Source organism: Tursiops truncatus, chromosome 11, assembly GCF_011762595.2.
Source record: "Tursiops truncatus isolate mTurTru1 chromosome 11, mTurTru1.mat.Y, whole genome shotgun sequence".
In the NCBI taxonomy this organism is placed as follows: Eukaryota; Metazoa; Chordata; class Mammalia; order Artiodactyla; family Delphinidae; genus Tursiops; species Tursiops truncatus.
This window is the reverse complement of record NC_047044.1, coordinates 66,358,966-66,379,024: the sequence shown is the minus strand read 5'-3', so window position 1 is coordinate 66,379,024 and position 20,059 is coordinate 66,358,966. Positions and strand designations below refer to the sequence as shown.

The following is a 20,059-nucleotide window of genomic DNA, read 5'->3' as shown; positions in this document are numbered from 1 at the left end:
TCCAATCACATGGTTGGTCTTTCTGGCATGGCCAGTCTCCATCCTGAGTCATCTCATTGGCACAGACCATCTAGGGTCCACCATCAATAACAAAGTCATTCCTATCTTGGGAAATTCCAAGGCATTTGAGGTTACCTCCGAGGAACTGGGACCAAATACCCACCAAATTCTTCATTAAACAGGAGTAAACATTAGATTTAGCTTAAATTGTATGATAAGAGATACCAATTTTCACTGCTTTCCTGTATCTGCTGTTAGGTACCATTTCCGTCAGCATATGAATTTAATGTCTAGTTCAGCATGTGTGTTCTGAAAGCACCAATGTTGGCTACTTTCCAGAAGCTTATGTTGTTTGGGCAAGGCTACTGGAGAGAGAGAGATCAAGAACAACTAAACAAAAATAAGCAAATAAGTGAACAAAATTTCTGATTGAAATGAAGAAAATAACACAGTGATAAGATGGGGAGGGGTGGAGTGAAGTAAATCTAGAAAGTTATCTTTGAGTAGGTGGCATGTGAGCTGAGATTTGTCTACTGAAAAGGAGCCAGTACTTTGAGAATCTGGAAAAAGTCATTCTAGGAAGAGAGGCAGCTGGTACAGTGGCCCCGAGGCACAAAAACACTTGGCAAGTTTGAGGAAATTGTGAAAACCATTGCTAAGGAGAAAGGGAAAGATGAGGCACAAGGTTAGAAGGGTATCAGGAAAATGGAAAGGAGTGTAGACAAGTGCAGTGAGAAGCTGTTGTAATATTTTAAGCATTCAAGTAATTTTATCTCACTTACATTTTGCAAAGATAGTGTAGAGGTTGGGTTACAGGGGGCACAGGAAGCAGGGCGAGCCGGTAGGAGGCTAGTAGCATGAGCCAGATGAGAGATCGTGGGAGCAGGTGTAGAAGCGTTTGGGGATTCAGGTTGACAGGACATGGTTATGGGTTGGATGTGGAGGGTGAGGAGAAGAGGAGGGTCAAGGTAGCCCCTGGTGGCCCTGGAGCCAGGTGCCTGTTCTTTCTATGAAATCTCAGTGCCCGTCCACCTGAACTTGGGGAAAGCCTCTTAACCTTAAAAGTGAGAGTTTTAAAACACTGAAGAATTTTCGTTTTGTTTTACATTTTATTAAGGGAAATTTCAAACATATACAAAAGCAGAGAGAATAGTACAGCAAGTCTGCCTACTATGTCTGTCACCCAGCTCCAAACATTATAAACTCCTAGTCACTGTTATTTCTTGTTTATCTCTACCTCCTACTGGGTCATTTTGAAGAAGATTCCAAATAGTGTAACATTTCGTTAGTAAAATGACAAGGTCTCTTAAATACAACCAGAGTACTCCTTTTGTTTAAAGTCATGAAATAATCAGTATTCATGTTTTCCTGGTTATCACAAAAATATGTGTTTTTTTTAACAGTTTTCTGGTTGTAATCAGGATCCAAACAAGGTCCAGACGTTGCAACTAATATATCTCTCAAGTGGCTTCTAATCTATAATTTTCCTGTTTCCTTTTTGTTTTCTTTGCAGTTGTTGAGGGGCTTCTCTATTCTCTATTTGGCTGATTTCATTCTCCCCTGTGGTGTTAGACTTGTTTCTCTGTCCTATGTATTTGCTTTAGTTAAGTCATTTGATCCTCATCTAAAAGTTTGATCTGATTGAGGTTCGACTTTGTGCAAGAATACTTGTGTGGGTTTTGTACTTCTGTCGAAAGGTACATAGGGTCCATTTGTCTCTCTCGTGACGATAGCAGCCATTAATGAATCTTGCGTATTTCATTTGGTCATACTCTAATTTCTTCCTTCATTTATTAGCTGGATCGGAATTATGAAGAGGCACTGTGTCTCATTAACTCGAGTTATCCTGTAGAATAAAATTTTGAAAGAGGATGTACACATGTCAATATTTGAAGTTGATATTTTTATGAGGGTTCCCTTCCATTATTTTTGTTTTATGTTAAACCTATGGCAGGGTGATAGGTTTGATGGCTTTTTAATCATTCTTTATGGGTTTTTGTTTGGGAGCAGGGATTCTGTAAAGAAAACAATTTCCCCATGATTTTAAGTATCTTTTGCTAAAATACATTTAACTATTCCCTGTCCCTGGTCCACATGTTCCCTTTGTTGCTTCCCATTAGTAACCCCTTGAGCGCTCAGGCTGTTAAACCTTCATCGCTGGTTCCCAGGGGTTAGCAGAGGGAAAATGGACTCTTTCCCAAACAGCAAACCAAACAAACCAGAAAGAACAACCTGGAGGAAACAGACTTTGCCCCGGAAAAAAAAAGCAAAGTTTCCCTCAGCACTCTCTCTGAGTGCTAAGATGTGGTATCCACAGTACAAGGACAGGATTCTATTTTAAAAAAGAGAAAGAAAGAAAGGATTATTCTGAGAATAAAATGCAGCTCTTAGGAATTAAAAATGAACAGAACAGAAAAAAACCCAACAGCCGTGTTAAAAAATGAAGTTGAAGTAATTGTGCAGAACGTAGAGCAAAAATATAAAGGAACAGCGGGAAAATGGGGGAAAAGAGAAAAATTTAAAAATCAGCCCAGGATGTGCAATGAACAAATAATAGGAATGCTAAAAATAAGGACAGAGAAAATGTAAGGAGGAAATCAGATAAATATTTCATGACAAGTACCTGTAGAACTGTATTGAAGAACTGAGCGCCCTGAGTCTCTGGATGGACAGAGTAGTCAGAGCCCAGCCCGGAGAATGAACAGGGAGCCATCAAGCCACTGCGACGTGACCTCTCAAAATACTGCAGACAGACAGAAGATCCTACGAGCCTCCAGAAAGAAAAACAGGTTTCATATGAAGGAGCAGGACTCATAATAGCACTGAATTTCTCAACAACAGCACTGCCACGTACAAGAAAAGAGAGCAAGAATTTCATATTTCTGAGGAACGTGCTTTTTTTAACTCACGGTCCGAATGCAGTTATGGCCAAACTGTTGATTAGGTGTGAGGAATTTTCACAATTTAAACGTGCAAAGTAATGGAGGAGGTACTCCACCAAGAAAAAGACGTGGATTCAGTAAATGGGGATTCCCAACCCGAGAGAGGGACAGGGCGATCCCAGGTGACAGCTCTGTGGCAGGACTAGCAAGTCATTAATCCAGGTGGCAGGAGCTCTGAAGAGATTGAGTCAAGGACATGAAATTGATAGGCTACCTCGTGTGTTAGAAAGTAGTGAGAAAGTTACACATTAAAGGAAAGTCTGAGGTTGAATCGTTGATAAGTACACAGAAAACTAAGCAATGAACCAGCAAGACAATTATTAATTCCAGAGAAAACAAAATATTGGGCAGGAGAGAAAAAGTAAGCATAGCGGATGACTTGATGCAGCTGTGAGCAGTCTTTACAGAGTCTTACTATTTATAAAGCAAGGATATTGCTCTAATCAAAATTATATCGTAACTATGTCGAGAGGATGGAGGAGTGGAGGTGTGGGTGTGTAGATGAGACGGGGATTGAAAGAGAGCTTAGGGCTTCCCTGGTGGCGCAGTGGTTGAGAGTCCGCCTGCCGATGCAGGGGACACGGGTTCGTGCCCCGGTCTGGGAAGATCTCACATGCCGCGGAGCGGCTGGGCCCGTGAGCCATGGCCGCTGAGCCTGCGCGTCCGCAATGGGAGAGGCCACAACAGTGAGAGGCCCGCATACCGCAAAAAAAAAAACAAACAAAAGAGAGCTTAATCCTCATCTTCCAAAGTAGAGCATCAGTAGGTGATACATATAACTGAAAAGTCAATAAACTGCACTGCAGGTATATTATTTAGAGAGACGGAGGTAAATATTCCAGGAATCAGCTGTAAGAGTCGAAAGTGCTTGCTTCTGGCCGGGACATGGGAGAAGTTGTTGGGGACTGCTTCTTTGTATAATCAGTGTTCTATCAATAGAAGTGTTTGACTCTTTAATGAATGTATAGGTATAACTTTGATTAAAAAAATCAAAGCTGAAGTTTTAGAAATTGGTGTTAAGAACTGGGATGTTTGGGGCAGAGAGAGATAATAATCAGAGAATATCCCATTTGAAGGGCTTCTCATTTTCCCCAGCCTTTCAGCAAGAACCAGGAGGCAGGCTTTCTGTTTAAGATTTTAAAAGTTCTTTCTGACCTTCCTGCCTGCAGTGTGACGGGGGTACCTTCGGAAGTAATGAGCCCCTGTCACTGTAAATACCCAAGCAAAGACTGCCTGACCAGCTCTCCAAATGCAGCAGGATATTTTTACTATTGGGTAGTTGGAGCAGGCGACTCCCAACATGATTTCCAGTTTTAAATGTGGTATTTCCAGGGCACATGATTGATAAGAACATATTCAGAAAGCCTGACAGCAAAGAGCCCAAGACATGTCAAACCCACTGCCAGGGTTTTCTCTCCCAGACACCATCCCGAGCCTGCCATTTACCTGTCATCCGTGAGCCCGACCACAAAGCCCCAGTCGCATGAGAACGGACACACTGTGTTCCTCCTGCCTCCTGGTTCCACATCGGCCTCAGCCCCTCGTTTTCCCCCATGGATGTGACCCACACCGCGGCCTGTGACCAGGGAGCTCTTCTCTCAGCTGCCCTGTGAGGGATGGTCCAACCCAGGGATGTTCCTGTGTGACGTCTTCTAGGACTCCAGGCTGTTTCTCAGGGCTGAGTCCCCGCCAGGCTAAGCCTGCAGAGCTCAGCCCAGCTCCACACTGAGGCAGAAGCCTCATAGAGGCCCCAGAGCCAAGTAAACCTACAGGTTTTACCAACCACTGCTGAGCCAGAAGTGAAAGTGCGTTGAGGAAAAGTGTCAGCAAGAGTCGCCTCAACGAGTGTCTCATTGCTTTCTCCTCACCCCTAAGCCCTTTGTCTCTGCCTGTGTGTACTTGTCTCCCTCTCAGGAACAATCTGGCCCTGCTTCATGCCCTGCCTCCTTTCTTATCTCGCCCACCTGGCCTCTTCCATTTACCCCGGATTAATTTAAAAACATTGAAGAGTTTCTAAAACTTAGGAAAAATAGAAGTGCTACATACAAAGAATACAGGGCAGTAGATTCCTCAGTCCTATCCGTCCTGCCCTCTCCCATTCTCATGAGTTTTATAAGTATTTTGGTCAGAGAGCCATTCCACTCCTAGTTCGTTATCAACATTTTCTTAGTATTTGTGACTTACATTACATTTGCTCCGAGGAAGTTCCCGAGATAAAGCAAAAACAGTTAACTGAGCAAATTGTTCGTGTTCATTTGTTTCATGCATGTTAAGAACAATCTGGGGGAATTGATCAAATCTGCCAGTCTTGACAAAGAGTGATGATAATATTCTCTATCTGCTCCATATTCAGCATTTTCCCCTCCTTTGCTGTATTCTAATTTACTTCTCTTCAGCAGGTTAATCCATGATCAGTACTTCCATGATATGTAAAACACTTCTTGTTTCACAGTAGAATTTGGGGCCTGCTATGAAAATGGATATGTTTTTAAGTGTGAATTGAGTCAGAGGTTTAATTCTAAAGCCCCCTTTATTTAGGATCAGAAATTAGTATTAGGATAAAGCTGCAGAGTGCTCATATGTCTCTTCTGAAAATAACTTCTGTCTTTCTTCAGGAAATACTATGGAGAGAAGATTGGAATCTATTTTGCCTGGCTGGGCTATTACACTCAGATGCTTCTCCTGGCAGCAGTTGTGGGAGTGGCTTGCTTTCTCTATGGATATTTTAATCAGAATAACTGTACATGGAGGTAACCTCTCTCTATTCCTTGTTACCGTGCTGAAAAGTCGATTAGACATAAAATTATTTTCAGGGACTTAGACTGTTTTAGTAAAAGAAGACTCATCGCAGAACACTTACGGCTTCAGATGATATATCCCTTTTGTCCTGAGCATAATAACTAAGTGAAATGGAAGAAAATTTTTCTTAGATAACGCAGCCCAGCCTCTGACAGGAATATTACCGTTAGGAAACACGCCAGTATTTTAAGACAATACTTTGTTTGAAAAAGAAATGAGGTCTGGAGGGAGGATCAACTTTGAACTTCTGGCTCCCAGAGGAATGCTTCACTCAGCCCCACAGATGTGGGCCAGGAGCAGCTCTGATTGCTTCAGGGTTTCAATGGCAAAACTGGTAAAATTGGTGTTTTTATGTTTTTAGAAATGACTTCTTAACATATATTAAGGAATACATGTTTGAAAACTCAAGTAAATGATACTTTCTTTTGTTTGTTTTACTTTAAAAAGAAAAAGAAAGCCCTCACAGTGTTAGGGGGAAAAAAAGTAGTAAAGAATGAGTTTGTGCTTGATGTTGAAATTAAAATACCAGCTGCGCTGTCTAGAGGGAAATACATGGGTGCCAGAACACTGAATTTCACCATCACTGTTCTGAAATGTATTATTAATCCTTTGCTTTTGGTGATCTCAACCTCCAGAAGGGATGCAACACTGAACCAGGCATTTTCTCTTGTTCATTTGGCCTCTATCCAGGTGTGACAGCCAGATCAAAATTTCTGGGCAACAGTGACAAACCGATGACCACATTTTTCTAGCCCAGGGCATATGAACCTGGCTCTGGAGGCAGGAAGCTTACATGGAAGCTGTGATGTATAGGCATAATTATCCATTCTGTTAACAGAGGATTCTGAGTGTTTGTGCCCGTTATGGTTCTTAGCTAGAAAGCTGCAGATGGTCTTGGAAGTACTCTCCTCTCTTCACTGGAAAAGAGTTTAGGGCCAAAGGCTGAATGTTGATATCTTTTGCCTAAATTTGTCCTTGGCTTCTCCATTGTTTCGCATATTGTTCCAGCCACAAAAAGGTATCTCAAAAATACACTTTCAAAGTGAAAAAGTAGCATTTTTATACAGTTCTTGCATGGTGGTGGCTCTCATTATAATTTATTTTATAAAATCACCATAACAGGCACACCACATGTTTCCTACTCTTTCACACAAATTAATTTACAGAAAAGGGTGTGGAGGGGGGGTAGAGTCTTGAGGATATACTCCCTGTGCTCAAAACTATTGCGACTTTATTTACTTAATTTTTAAATAGTTTAAAAATACTTAAAATATATGTATTTACAGTTAATTTTATTACATACTCAGTAGAGTCACAAGAATAGAAAATGTATTCAAGATGTAAGGAGTAATGATTCATTACCCAGTTTAAGAAAAAGAACAAAACTGTTACCCGTGAAGTGCTTTGCTCAATTGCATCCCCTTACTTTGGAAATGACAACTATACTAAATTTTATTTTTCTCATTCCTTAGCATACACTGTATATTCTTTTTCACATGTACTTGTACCCCTACAAAATATAATTTATTTTGTGTGCTTTTGAAAATATCTATGGATAGGCAGAGGATACTATAGTATTTCCTCTTCTATAAAAGGCCTGTTTAAAGCTTATGCACACTTTAAAATAACAGCTTTATTGAGATATAATTCATATACCATAAAATGCTCCCTTTGAAAGAGTACAATTAGTGGTTTTAAGTACATTCACAGAGTTTACAACCCTCACCACTATCTAATTTTAGAACATTTTCATCACCCCACAAGGAACCTTTAGTACCTTTAGTAGTCACTCCCTAACCTCCCTTCCCCTTAGCCCCTGGCAGCTACTAATCTACTTTCTGTCTCTACGTATTTGCCTATTCTGGACATTTCCTAAAGGGAACCATATAGTGTGTGCAGCATGTGGTGTTTTGCGATTGTCATCTTTCACTTAGCATAATGTTTTCACGGTGCATCCATGGTACAGCATGGACCAGTACTCCATTCCGTTTTGTGGTCAAATAATATGCCATTATATGGATACACAACAACATTGTTTATCCATCCATCAGTCGACATTTGGGTTGTTTCCACTTTTTAGCTATGGTGGATAATTCTGCTGTGATCATTCATGTACAAGTTTTTGTGTGGACATATGTTTTCAATTCTCTTGAGAATATATCAAAAAATGGAATTGCTGGGATGTATGGTAACTGTAGATTTAACATTTTGAGGAACTGCCAAGTATCTTTTTAAAAGTGACTGTACCATTTTACATTCCCAGTAGCTATGTACGAGGATTCCGATTTCTGTACATCCTCATCAACACTTGTTATTGCTGGGTTATAAATAAATAAACAAATAAACAAATAAATATTAGCCCTCCTAGTTGGTATGAAGTGGTAGGTCATTATGGCTTTGATTTGTATTTCCCTAATGCCCACTGATGTTGAGGGTCTTTTCATGTGCTTCCTTTGTCATTTGTATATCTTCTTTGGAGAAACATCTGTTCAAATTCTTTGCCCATTTTAATTGTGTCATTTGTATTGTCTAGTTTTAAGTGTTCTTCATATATTTTGGATAAAAACCCCTTATCAAATATTTATATTGCAAATATTTTCTCCCCTTCTGTGAATTGTCTTTTCACTTTCTTGATGGTGTCCTTTGAAACACAAAAGTTTTTAATTTTAATGAAGTGCAGTTTACCTGATGTTTTACTTTTGTTGTTTGTGCTTTTGGTGTCATGTCTTAGAAAGCATTTGTAATCCACAGTCATGAAGACTTTCTCAATGTTTATCTTCTAAAAGTTTTATAGTTTTAGGTCTATGAGTTCATTTTTGTAAATGGTATAAGGTAAAGGTTCAACTTTCTTTCTTGCCAGGTATATATTCAGGTGTCCCAGCACCATTTTGTAAAGATTATTTTCTCCCCATTGGATTATCTTGGCACCCTTGTCAAAAAATATTTGGCCATAAATATAAGAGTTTGTTATGGACTATCAATTCGTTTCTATCAATCGATATGTCTGTCCTTTATGCAAGTACCAGATTATATTGATTGCTGTAGTTTTTTAGTAAGTTTTGAAATTGGAAACTTTGTTTTTCAAGATTGTTTTGATTATTCTGGGTACCTTGCATTTCCATGTTAATTTTAGGATCAGCTTGTTCATTTCTACAAAAAAGCCAGAATTGCATTGAATCTGTAGGTCACTTTAAGGACTACTGCCATCTTAACAATATTAAGGCTTCTTATCCATAAACACAGAATAGCTTTCCATTTATTTAGGTCATCTTTAATTTCTATCAATATTTTATAGTTTTCAGTGTACACGTTTCACACTTCTTTTCTCAAATTTATTCTAAGTATTTTATTATTTTTGATGCTATTGTAAATGAAATTGTTTCCTTCATTTTATTTTTAGATTATTCATTCATGTTGTATAGAAATACAATTACTTTTTATATACTGATTTGTGTATTATAACCTTGATGGACTGGCTTCTTAATTCTAATAGTTTTTGGTGGGTTCCTTAGGATTTTAATATACTATATCATATCATCTGGAATAGAAATAGTTTTACTTATTTCTTTCTAATCTAGAGGTTTTTAATTTATTTTCCTTGTCTAGTTGCCCTGACTAGAACCTCTAGTACAGTGTTGATCTTGGGAAGAAAGTATTCAGTCTTTCACCACTAACTATGATCTTTGCTGTGGTTTTTTCGTAGATGTTCTTTATCAAGTTGAGGACATTCTCTTCTCTTCCTAGTTTTTAATCCATTATTCTGTTAATATGGCATATTACATGAATTGATTTTTGTACGGTTGAATGGTCCTTGCATTCCTGGATACATCCCACTTGATTTGATTTACTGGATTTAATTTGTTAATATTTTGTTGAAGATTTTTTCATTTATATTCATAAGAGATAGTAGTCTATAGTTTTCTTGTGATGCCTTTGTCTGGTTTCAGTATCGGTGTAATACTGGTTTCATAGAATGAATTGGGAAATGTTTCTACCTCTTTATTTTTAGGAGAGTTCATGAAGCATTGGCATCAGTTTTTCTTTCAATGGCTGATAGAATTCACCAGTGAAGCCACATGGGCTTAGGCATTTCTTTGATTACTAATTCAGTCTCTTAACTCACTGTAGGTCTATTCAGGTTTTCTATTTCTTCCTGAGTCAACTTCAGTCATTTATGTTTTTCTAGGAATTTATCTATTTCATCTAGATTATTCCATTTGTTGGCATATAATTATTGACATTATTCCCTTATATTCCTTCTTTATTTCCGTAAGGTCAACAGTAATGTTCCTCCTTTCATTTCTAAGTTTAGTAATTTTCATCTTCTCTCTTTCTTTTCTTGACTAGTCTAGCTAAAAACTTGTCAATTCTATTGATCTTTTCAAAGAACCAACTGTTGATTTTTCTCTGTTGCATATCTATTCTCTATTCCATTTATTTCTGCCTTTTGTCTTTTGATTGGAATATTTAATTCCCTTACATTAATGTAATTTCTGATAAGCTTGGAATTACATCCATTTTTCTATTTGTTTTCTATTCCATTGTTCTATTTATTTTCTATATGTCTTATGTCTTTTTTTTCATTCCTCCATTACTACATTTTTTGTATAAAATATTTTCTAGTATACCATTTTAATTCTATTTTAATTTGTTGTTTCTTTTTTTTTTTTTTTTGGTATTTTCTTAAGTGGTTGCCCTGGAGATTATAATTTACATCTTGTTTTAAAGCAATCTAGTTCATATTAATCCCAACTTAATTTCAGTAACATATGAAAACTCTGCTTTGGTATCGGTCTGTCCCCCTCCCCCTTTGTGCTATTATTATCAAACAAATTACATTTTTATACATTTATAAGCCCATCAACACAGTTTCATAAGTATTGTTTTATGCAGTTATCTTTTACATCAGATAGAAGAAAATAATTACATGCAAAAATGTATTTATATTTTCTTCTTTTTCTTTAACCTATGTAGTTACCTCTACCATTGCTCTTTAGTTTTTCAGCTGAGTTTGACTTACTGCCTAGTGTCCTTTCATTTAAGCCTGAAGGACTCTCCTTAGTATTTCTTGTAGAGCAGGTCTGCTAGCAGTGGAATCTTTCAGATAATTCTCCTTCATTATAAAAATCTATTATATAAATATAAATCTTTCAAATAATTTCTCCTTCATGTTTTTTTAAACTTTTTATTTTATATTGGAGTATAGCCAATTAACAATGTTGTGATAGTTTCAGGTGCACAGCAAAGCAACTCAGACTTACATATACATATACACGTATCCATTCTCCCCCAACCTCCCCTCCCATCCAGGCTGCCACATAACGTTGAACAGAGTTCCCTGTGCTATACAGTAGGTCCTTGTTGGTTATCCATTTTAAATATAGCAGTGTGTATATATCGACCCCAAACTCCCTAACTATCCCTTCCCCTCACCCTTCCCCCCAGTAACCATAAGTTCCTTCTCTAGGTCCGTGAGTCTGTTTCTGTTTTGTAAATAAGTTCATTTGTATCATTTCTTTTTAGATTCCATATATAAGGGGTATCATATGACATTTCTCTTTCTCTGAATTACTTAGTATGACAATCTCTAGGTCCATCCATGTTGCTGCAAATGGCATTATTTCATTCTTTTTAATGGCTGAGTAATATTCCATTGTGTGTATGCACCCACATCTTCTTCATCCATTACTCTGTCAATGGACATTTAGGTTGCTTCCATGTCTTGGCTATCGTAAACAGTGCTACAGTGAACACTGGGGTGCATGTATCCTTTTGGACCATGTTTTTCTCTGGATATATGCCCAAAAGACCCCAAATAGCCAAGGCAATCTTGAGGAAGAAAAATGGAGCTGGAGGAATCAGGCTCCCTGGCTTCACACTGTACTACAAAGCTACAGTCATCAAACCAGTATGGTACTGGCACAAAAATAGAAATATAGATCAATGGAACAGGATGGAAAGCCCAGAAATAAACCCACACACCTGTGGTCAATCTATGACAAAGGAGGCAAGACTACATAATGGTGGAAAGACAGTCTCTTCAACAAATGGTGCTGGGAAAACTGGACAGCTACATGTTAAAAAAAAAATGAAATTAGATCATTCTTTAACACCATACACAAAAATAAAATGGATTAAAGACCTAAATGTGAGACAAGACACTATAAAACTCCTAGAGGAAAATATAGGCAGAACACTCTCTGACGTAAATCGCAGCAATATCTTTTTTGATCTGTCTCCCAAAATAATGGAAATAAAAACAAAAATAAACAAATGGGACCTAATTAAACTGTCCTTCCTTTTTTGAAGAATAGTTCTGCTGGATATAGAATTCTTGATTGACGGTCTTTTCCTTTAGCACTTCGGTGATATCATCCCACTCCCTTCTGGCTTTCATGATTTCTGTTTAGAAATCAACTGCTTGTCTTACTGAGGAGTCTTAGAACATGTTGAGTCACTTTTCTCTCTCTGCTGTCAAAATTCTCTTTTCTTGTCTTTTGACACACTGAGTCTGATGTGCCTATGTTTGGATATCTCTAAGTTTATACTACTTGGAGGTTGTTGAGCTTCTTGGATGTACAAATTAATGTTTTCATCAAATTTGGGAAGTTTTTCAGCCATTATTTCTTCACATATTGTTTCCGCCCCTTTCTTTCCCTCCTTCCTTCTGGCACTCCTATTATGTGTATTGTTGATGGTGTCCCACCCATCTCTTGAGGCTGTGTTCATTTTTTGTCATTCCTTTTTCTTTGTGTTTCTCAGACTGGATAATCTCAATAGACCTAGTTTTAAGTTAGCTGACTTTCTCTTCAGCCAGTTCATATCTGCAGAGGAACCTCTCTAGTGAATTTTTCATTTTAGTCATTATTGGTCTTTTAAATAATTTTTATCTATTGATATTCTCTGTACAATGAGATGGTCACATACTTTAATTTGTTAAGCATGGTTTCTATTAGTTCTTTTTTTTTTTTTTTTTTTTGCGGTACACGGGCCTCTCACTGTTGTGGCCTCTCCCGTTGCAGAGCAACAGGCTCCGGACGCACAGGCTCAGCGACCATGGCTCACGGGCCTAGCCGCTCCGCGGCATGTGGGATCTTCCCTGACCGGGGCACGAACCCGCGTCCCCTGCATCGGCAGGCGGCCTCTCAACCACTGCGCCACCAGGGAAGCCCTCTGTTAGTTCTTTAACATATGTATAATTGCTTATTTATGTCTTTGTCTAGTAATTTCAGTGTCTGGACATCCTCAGGGAGTTTCTATTGACCTCTTTTTTACCCTGTGTTACGGCCAAACTTTTCTGTTTCTTTGTGTATCTTGTAATTTTCTGTTGAAAACTGGGCATTTAAAATATTGTGGCAGATCTGGAAACCAGATTTTTCCCCTCCTCAGGGTTTGTTGTTGCTTCTGTTGTCATTGCTGTGCTGCTGCTATTTATTTAGTTATTTTCCTGAGCAAATTCTGTAAAGTCTGTATTCTTTATCGTGCATAGCCATGAGATCTGTGTACAAAAGCTTAGTTGTCAGCTAATGATTGGACAGTGATTTCTTTAAATACTTCGAACCAATCATTTTTTTGAGCCTTTGCCGAGTGGCTCTGTGTTTGTGTGTTGGGGAATGCCTTCAGCACTCCAGCAGGCAGTTTGCAGCTCTTCCTTAGCCTTTACTTCTTGCTTATGCAGAACCTCAAGGTCAGCCAGTTGAGAGATTAAGGTTTTCTCAGGTCTTTGCTGGTCATATGCACTGTCCACAATTCTAGGAATTTGTTGGAGGTTTTTAACCCTACCCCCACCCCCAGAACATCTCATTATGCAGTTTTTCCTTCTGAGTTTTCTAATCAGCATCTTGTTAGTCTGTGTTGGTGTCACTGCCTCAGGCAATTGTAATGTTAAATAATTCCTGCTAATTACTTTCAACAGACACTCTGGGGATAGGGCTATTTGCACAGTATGAGCTTGAGATAGGTCAAATAGTGACAACTCTCTGGGGATGGGTTTTTTGGTAACTTCAAACCACTTCTGCCCCTTCAGTGGCTGCTAGGCTACCTTGGTTGTGAGACTGTTGGTTTTAAAGGCCACCATGAAGCTGAGGTTATGGGGATGGCAATAAGTCAAGTTAAAGTGCCCCAAATTTTATGGAAAAGATTCAGCTATTTTTCCTCAAATAAGCACCCCTCAGACTGCTAGAAGACTTTGTTTAATTTCCACAGTTCTGCAGAGGTTAATTTTGACAGATTTTGCCAGTGTCTTTGCTTTATAGAGGAGCAAGTTTTCCAAGATCTTTACTCAGATATTCTAGAAGTGTTTCTCATGCCCAGTTATTTTTTACTGAGTTATTTGCAGGGCCAACTAATTCTGCAACTCCAGTCCCATTCACGTAAGAGTCCATCTGCATGGCTTCTCCTAGAGCGAGCAGTGTGTAACCTGTTGTTAGTTTGTTGGTTTTTTCTTATTAATTTGTAGTAGTTTTAAAAATACTCTTGTGATTAGTCCTTTGTCATTTTTACGTGTTGCAAAACTTCTACCAGTCTGTGACTATCTTTTTTCTTTTCTCTTTATGGTGTTTTAATGAAGTTCTTACTTTTAAAAGATTTTGAATGTATTAATATTTTCCTTTATGATTTAAGCTTTTTGTCTCATTAGTAGAATTTTTCCTTACCCCAAGGTTATCTAGATAGTCTTTTAAATTTAATTTTCATTGTTTTTTTAATAAGTTGGTACTATTGCATTTTTATTTTCCACCTGGAATTGATTTGTATATGATAGGATTTTGTGGTTCAACTTCATCTTTTTCTGTGATATTCCATTGCAGCAGCCCTATTTATTCAAACATCAGTTCTTACCTTACTAATTTGCTGGGCCTACCCTGCATGTTCTACATCAGTTTTGGTGTATACAGAGGTCTCTTTCTGAACTCTTTATTTTGTTCTCTTGCTCAGTTTTTCTTAACCTATCCCAGTAGCACCTTGTTCTTTAGGAGATGTCTTGAGTGTTCTGAGGCTTTGCTCTTCTATTCAATTTACAGCTCATATAAAGGAGAAGTAACATCTTCAAGTATTGATTCTTCCAAATTGTGACCATGATAATGTACCCAATTTATATAGGTTCTTTACTCTCCCAGAACAGTTTTATCGTTTTCTCCATATAAATTTCATACATTTTGAATTAGATTTTTATACCTAGGCTCTTCATATTTTTTAAGCTATTGAAAAATGGTGTTTTAAAAACTGTTGCAGGTCTTTAGAGACACAGTTTCTTTTTGTGACCCTATATATATTATGTATACTGATTTTGTGTCCAGAAAACTTACTAAACTCATTTTTTCTCACAATTTATCTGCAGGTTTTATTGAGTTGTCCATATAAACAGTTATGTAATCTGTTAGTGATAGGAGTTTTCTTCCCTTGCCATTCCTCCTATCTTTGTTTTTTTGTTTTGTTTTGTTTTTTTTTTACTTGCTGTGCTGGCAAGGACCTCCACTGAAAAGAAGGGATGATAGCAGGACCCATCATCTTGTTTCTGATGCAAAGGAAATACTTTCACCATTTTACTATTAAGTAGAATGGTTTTTTATAGCAAGATTTTATCAGGTTAATGAAGTTCATTTCCATTCCTAGTTTCATAAGAATTTAGTTTAGTTTTCTTATCATGAATGGATGTTGGATTTTATCATGCTTGTAGAAAGAAAGTCCTGTTCATTAAATTTTTTTAAAATTAAATTTTATTTTTCTCTTTTCTTTAGCAAAGAAGTTTGTGATCCTGATATTGGCGGCAAGATCATAATGTGCCCTCAGTGTGATAAGCTTTGTCCATTCTGGAAACTCAATGTTACTTGCGAGTCCTCAAAGGTATTTTTTTCCCCAAACATTTACAAGTAATGAAAGATGTTTTTTCTTCTAAAAATTTTAGTACAACATAGTGATTATAATTTTTCCCTCTGAGGAATTTAGAAAGGTTGTCAACTAAATCTTCATTTTGAAAGATAGATATAAAATGCATGTGTTTATTCCTTGTTTACAAATAATAAATTGAAATTAAAAGCCTTATCTAAAATCTCCTGAAGGGTCAGTGAGGAACTGTGGAATTGAAACTAATTTAAGTATTTCAAGTAATCAAAGCAGAAATCTCAAACCTGGCTTATCTCATAAATACTATTTAATAGGTTTACTATTATAAGTATTTTCCTTAATTCAAGTGAATGGAAACCTGAAATCTGTACTTGTGTTTTCCCACTTTGAAAGTGTGCTGAAAGTCTGCTTGGATTTTTAAAGACCTTGCTGGTCAGATTTAGACTGTATTTATAAAAATGCATAAGAAAGGTTTTGTCTGCAAATGGTAACAGCTATTCACTTTGTCTCAAAACATTCCCACAAAACACATCTGGTTCCCCTTATACATGCAGATGATCTTGAGCTATATGACTTCTTAAAATCCAGGAGGTTTAGGAAAAGCACTGAGACTGGAGAGAGCTTACTGAAAGGCATGCCAGAAACGCCAGACAGGAAGAAAGATGGTCTGCTTGCTTCAGAGAGTTTTCCTGACAACTTTGATGTTTGTAGTAGTCTCCATTGTCTTGATCTTTCCTCTGTCCCCTAGTTCTGCCGTGAAAGTTTAGGAATCTTTATATGACCTCAGAATATTCTGATCTACTCCGTGTAAGTCTTATTTTAACTGAATACACTGCTAAGATAGTGATGCCACTTTATAGTCTATACTTTGCAAAGTTCTTGTAACTATATCATTACTTGACACACAAAACAGCACTGTGAGACTGGCAGAACAGGTGTTACGTCCATTTTACAGATTTAAACACTGAGGATCTGAGAGATTAAATGATTTGCTCAAGATCACCCGCCTAGTAACTGACAAAGCCAGAAAATGATAACAAATCTGCCTTCCTTGCTATTACCGTGTTCTTCAGTGGCTGACTGTAGTACCAGGCACTCTACTCTCAAACTGAACTCTATGTTTGGAAAATTGTTCCACCCCTTAATTAAGGTGATTGCAGGGTATTGTCAGCACATGGATTTCTACACTTAATTTATGAATTAAAATACATTTCATTTCCCACCCCCCTCAACCAACACAAGTTTCAGACTATAAATATCTATCATAGATCACTCAAAGTAAAAGACTTGGAGCTAGTGAGAGAGAGAACCTGCCTTCCAGTGGTGTTGACCCATAAAGGTCACTAGTTAGTGTGTATCCCCAGGCACTGGATTTAAGGCAAGTGCCGACAATAATACCAGAGGCAAACTGCACTCCACAAAGTACAAATGGAAATTCCATTTTCCTTAAGAAATTATTTTTCACACACCCAACCCACATCTCTTTTCTCATATCTTCTGCTCCACCTAGCCATCCTTAAGCACATGACTTTCAAATATGTCCCTGTGTACATTGTTTTTTTTCATTGTTTTGGGAAAAAATGAATCATTCTCTTCCAGTTTCCCCAAAAAATCCCTTGAGTCTTGTCAGAGTGATTCACAAAGGGAGGGAAGCATATAAAAGAATATGAGTAAAAGAATGAAATGAAAAAATAAGGTAAAAAAGGAGAAAAAGAGAAGCACCTTTTCATGCTTTTCTGCTTATTGGTTAATTCAGTCATTTCTTCAATTATACATTTTTATATTCATTTCTTTCCTTTTGGAAAGAGATGGCGTATTCACTAATTGACATGTATGCCAGAATTGTTAACAAATTAGAAATAGAAATAGAAAATCAGGATCAAGGAAATGAAGAAACAATTATGGAAGTAATCAGGATTAATACTGTTCTTGTGACTGAGCATTAAATAAAGTTCTTAGCTTTTAGCTGGCAAGATAAAGAGGAAACATGGTTATGGTGTAATATTTAGTTCTTTGAAATACACGATTATAAAATTTTGATTTTGTTCCTTTGCAGGAAGAAAGCATAGCAAAAGGTCACTTTTCTAGATTCTAACTGGTTCCTCTGCTTAAAATCATCATGCCTGCGTATACAGCTCTCTCTTATTTCCTGCTCCACCTGACTAAAGCAGTATGCTGACTCGGGGCCGCTGTTAACACAGCCGGCTTTCCCTCTCTGTGCCATCCCGCCAAGCAAGCTAAGCTAAGCTTCTTACCAAGAAAGCTCTTTGCTTATCTTCTTCCCTACTTCCTGCTTCCATGTTGCTCCTGGGGCACGGAGAGCAGAGAGGCCAGCCAGCCGTCTTCTTCTTTCTCTCCGTTCCTTGATCCTTACACAAGTGGCAAAAATGGTAACTTCCTCCAAGCCACCTAACTCCCTCTCATAAGAGTGCAAGGCACATCTTTCGTCTTGAGCTAGGCAGCTGGGGTGAGCTTGGCATTAGCAGTAAACTTGCCTTTTCTTGCTGCTCCTTTTTTTTTCCCCCCTCTAACATTGACAGATGTGCTTCCAGTGGCTTTTTCTCAGCATAATAGGATTTTCTCTTTCTGGAGTGAGGGTGGAGGTGTCAGGGCAGATAGGAAGGTATCAAATAGAGGTTTGCATTGATTCCTAGAAGAGTAACATTGGATAGAATCTTCCAGAATAACATTATAACACGCAGAAATGTTTCTCTTAGGACTTTGCCTGCAATAATTTTCAATGAGGGATAAGGTATGACATTGAAAGACAGCTTGGAAGAGATGGTTCCATGAGAGTCAAAGCTAAAAGACTTGAAATCATGTTCCATAGAGTCCCAGGAGCAGAGGAATAAATAGGTGGGGAGCATTGTTCCCCAGATGGGTCACTCATTTATCAATTTTGTCTTCCTTGAGCTGGACTTTTGAGAGGAGTAATTGAAAGGCAGTTCGGGACTGTGCTTTCCGCTCAGGGTATATGTGGATGATTGAGGGCATCTATATGCCTTGGAAAAAGGATCTATAAGAAGGTGGGTGGGTGGATATTATTTTACAAAAATAACGTAACTTATATTTTTATGTAGATGAAAGTTTACTCATTTTATATCAGTATAAAGGGCAACATAGAAAGAACCTTTAAAAGAGTTGAGTTTTTCTGAGAAGCAGATTTGAATTTTCTTTGGCACTGGAAAGTTTGCTATTCATTCATTTATTTATTTGTTTATTGTTAGCCTATAGCTTCCTTTTCTACCATGTCTTCTTTACTTTTCATAAGATCTGTTATAAAGTTGATATGTTCGCCACTTTTTCCACTAACTTAATAGACCTTTTTTAGGAGCTATAACAATGCTCACTAATGAAAAATCGGTAACTAATTGGAAGATCTTCCAGGAATTCATAGAGGGAGATAGACTATTTTTATACTAGCAAAAAGGGGAAACTTAGCAGAACTAGTAAATAGAGTATGTCATGTATTCCTTCATGATCATTGTACCCTTTGTAACGTCAGCAGAAGCATCTGTGCCTCCTTATCCTAACGGAAGCTTCCATCAGCGATGGTAGAAAAGTCATCATTGGATTTGAGGAAGCAGAGCTGTCTCCTGGGGGAGAGCCATCTCAAAGTAAACCCCAGCTTTGCGCTTCTCTTAACAAGAAATGCAGGAATTCAGGAACTTGCCCTCTGACGAGGGTTGGATAATCAGATGCAAATCATAAATCTAAAAGTTGTTTGGAGTTCATTGTATTCTTAGGGCCATTCTATTTCCTCAAATTCACTATCATAGTCCATAAAAAGAGGCTGTTATTCAAAAGTATGTTAGAAGCTTTCAACAGCGTGGGATCTTAGCAGCTGAGCCTATTTCTTTATCATGATATGGAAAGATTCCATTGGAAAATGTACTCTGGTAAATACAGCAGAGGCTGTTTGCTTTCAAGAGAATGAGAAATCTCATCTGTAAGTATGTAGTAGATATAGTGATTGTCAAACTAGTTAACAGCTTTAAAAGAAATTCCCAAAGTGTAGCATATACAAAGCAGTTCATATTTGCTGACTCCTAGTAAGTGAAGAACATGATTCATGTACATGTTATTATTGTATTTTCCAGAAATTGTGCCTCTTTGACAGTTTTGGAACCCTAGTCTTTGCAGTATTTATGGGGGTATGGGGTAAGTTATGTCCATTTTTTTCAGTTTCCTTTTGCCTGCCTCTTAACTAAAAACAAACAAACAAAAACCTTAAGATCATACAAGTACCGAACTAAATAGCATTATATGGTTTTATATAGGCGATTAAGGTAACCCACTTTTAGTCTCTTGGATTGCCCAAACTTCATCTCCTCCCAGACTCCATTTATAATTCTTAAGGACATTGTATCAATTACTGCGTAAAAAACTACCTCAAAATGTAGTGGCTTAAAACACAGGTTTATTGTTTCTCATGATTCTCTGCGTCAGCTGGGAGATTCTCCAGGCATAGTTCG

The 20,059-nt window shown here is 37.7% G+C and overlaps 1 protein-coding gene and 1 long non-coding RNA gene across 4 annotated transcripts in view; one reads left to right on the top strand and one right to left on the bottom strand.

Moving 5' to 3' along the window:
• The window catches only part of ANO6 (anoctamin 6), a 200,561-nt gene that overhangs the window by 130,551 nt on the left and 49,951 nt on the right, over positions 1–20,059 (top strand). For 2 of the 3 annotated variants that reach the window (XM_019934577.3, XM_019934578.3), the window contains 3 exons: positions 5,558–5,692; positions 15,479–15,584; positions 19,685–19,745. In XM_019934577.3, the coding sequence (XP_019790136.1) occupies positions 5,558–5,692; positions 15,479–15,584; positions 19,685–19,745 (302 nt within the window). The remainder of the gene's footprint in view (positions 1–5,557; positions 5,693–15,478; positions 15,585–19,684; positions 19,746–20,059) is intronic. The other variant, XM_019934579.3, reaches the window with a different exon arrangement.
• On the bottom strand, positions 1,101–4,650 carry LOC117314265 (uncharacterized). Its single transcript, XR_004528988.1, has 3 exons — positions 4,389–4,650; positions 2,624–2,771; positions 1,101–1,846 (listed from the first exon to the last, which is right to left on the bottom strand). It is a non-coding gene; the product is annotated as an uncharacterized lncRNA (long non-coding RNA).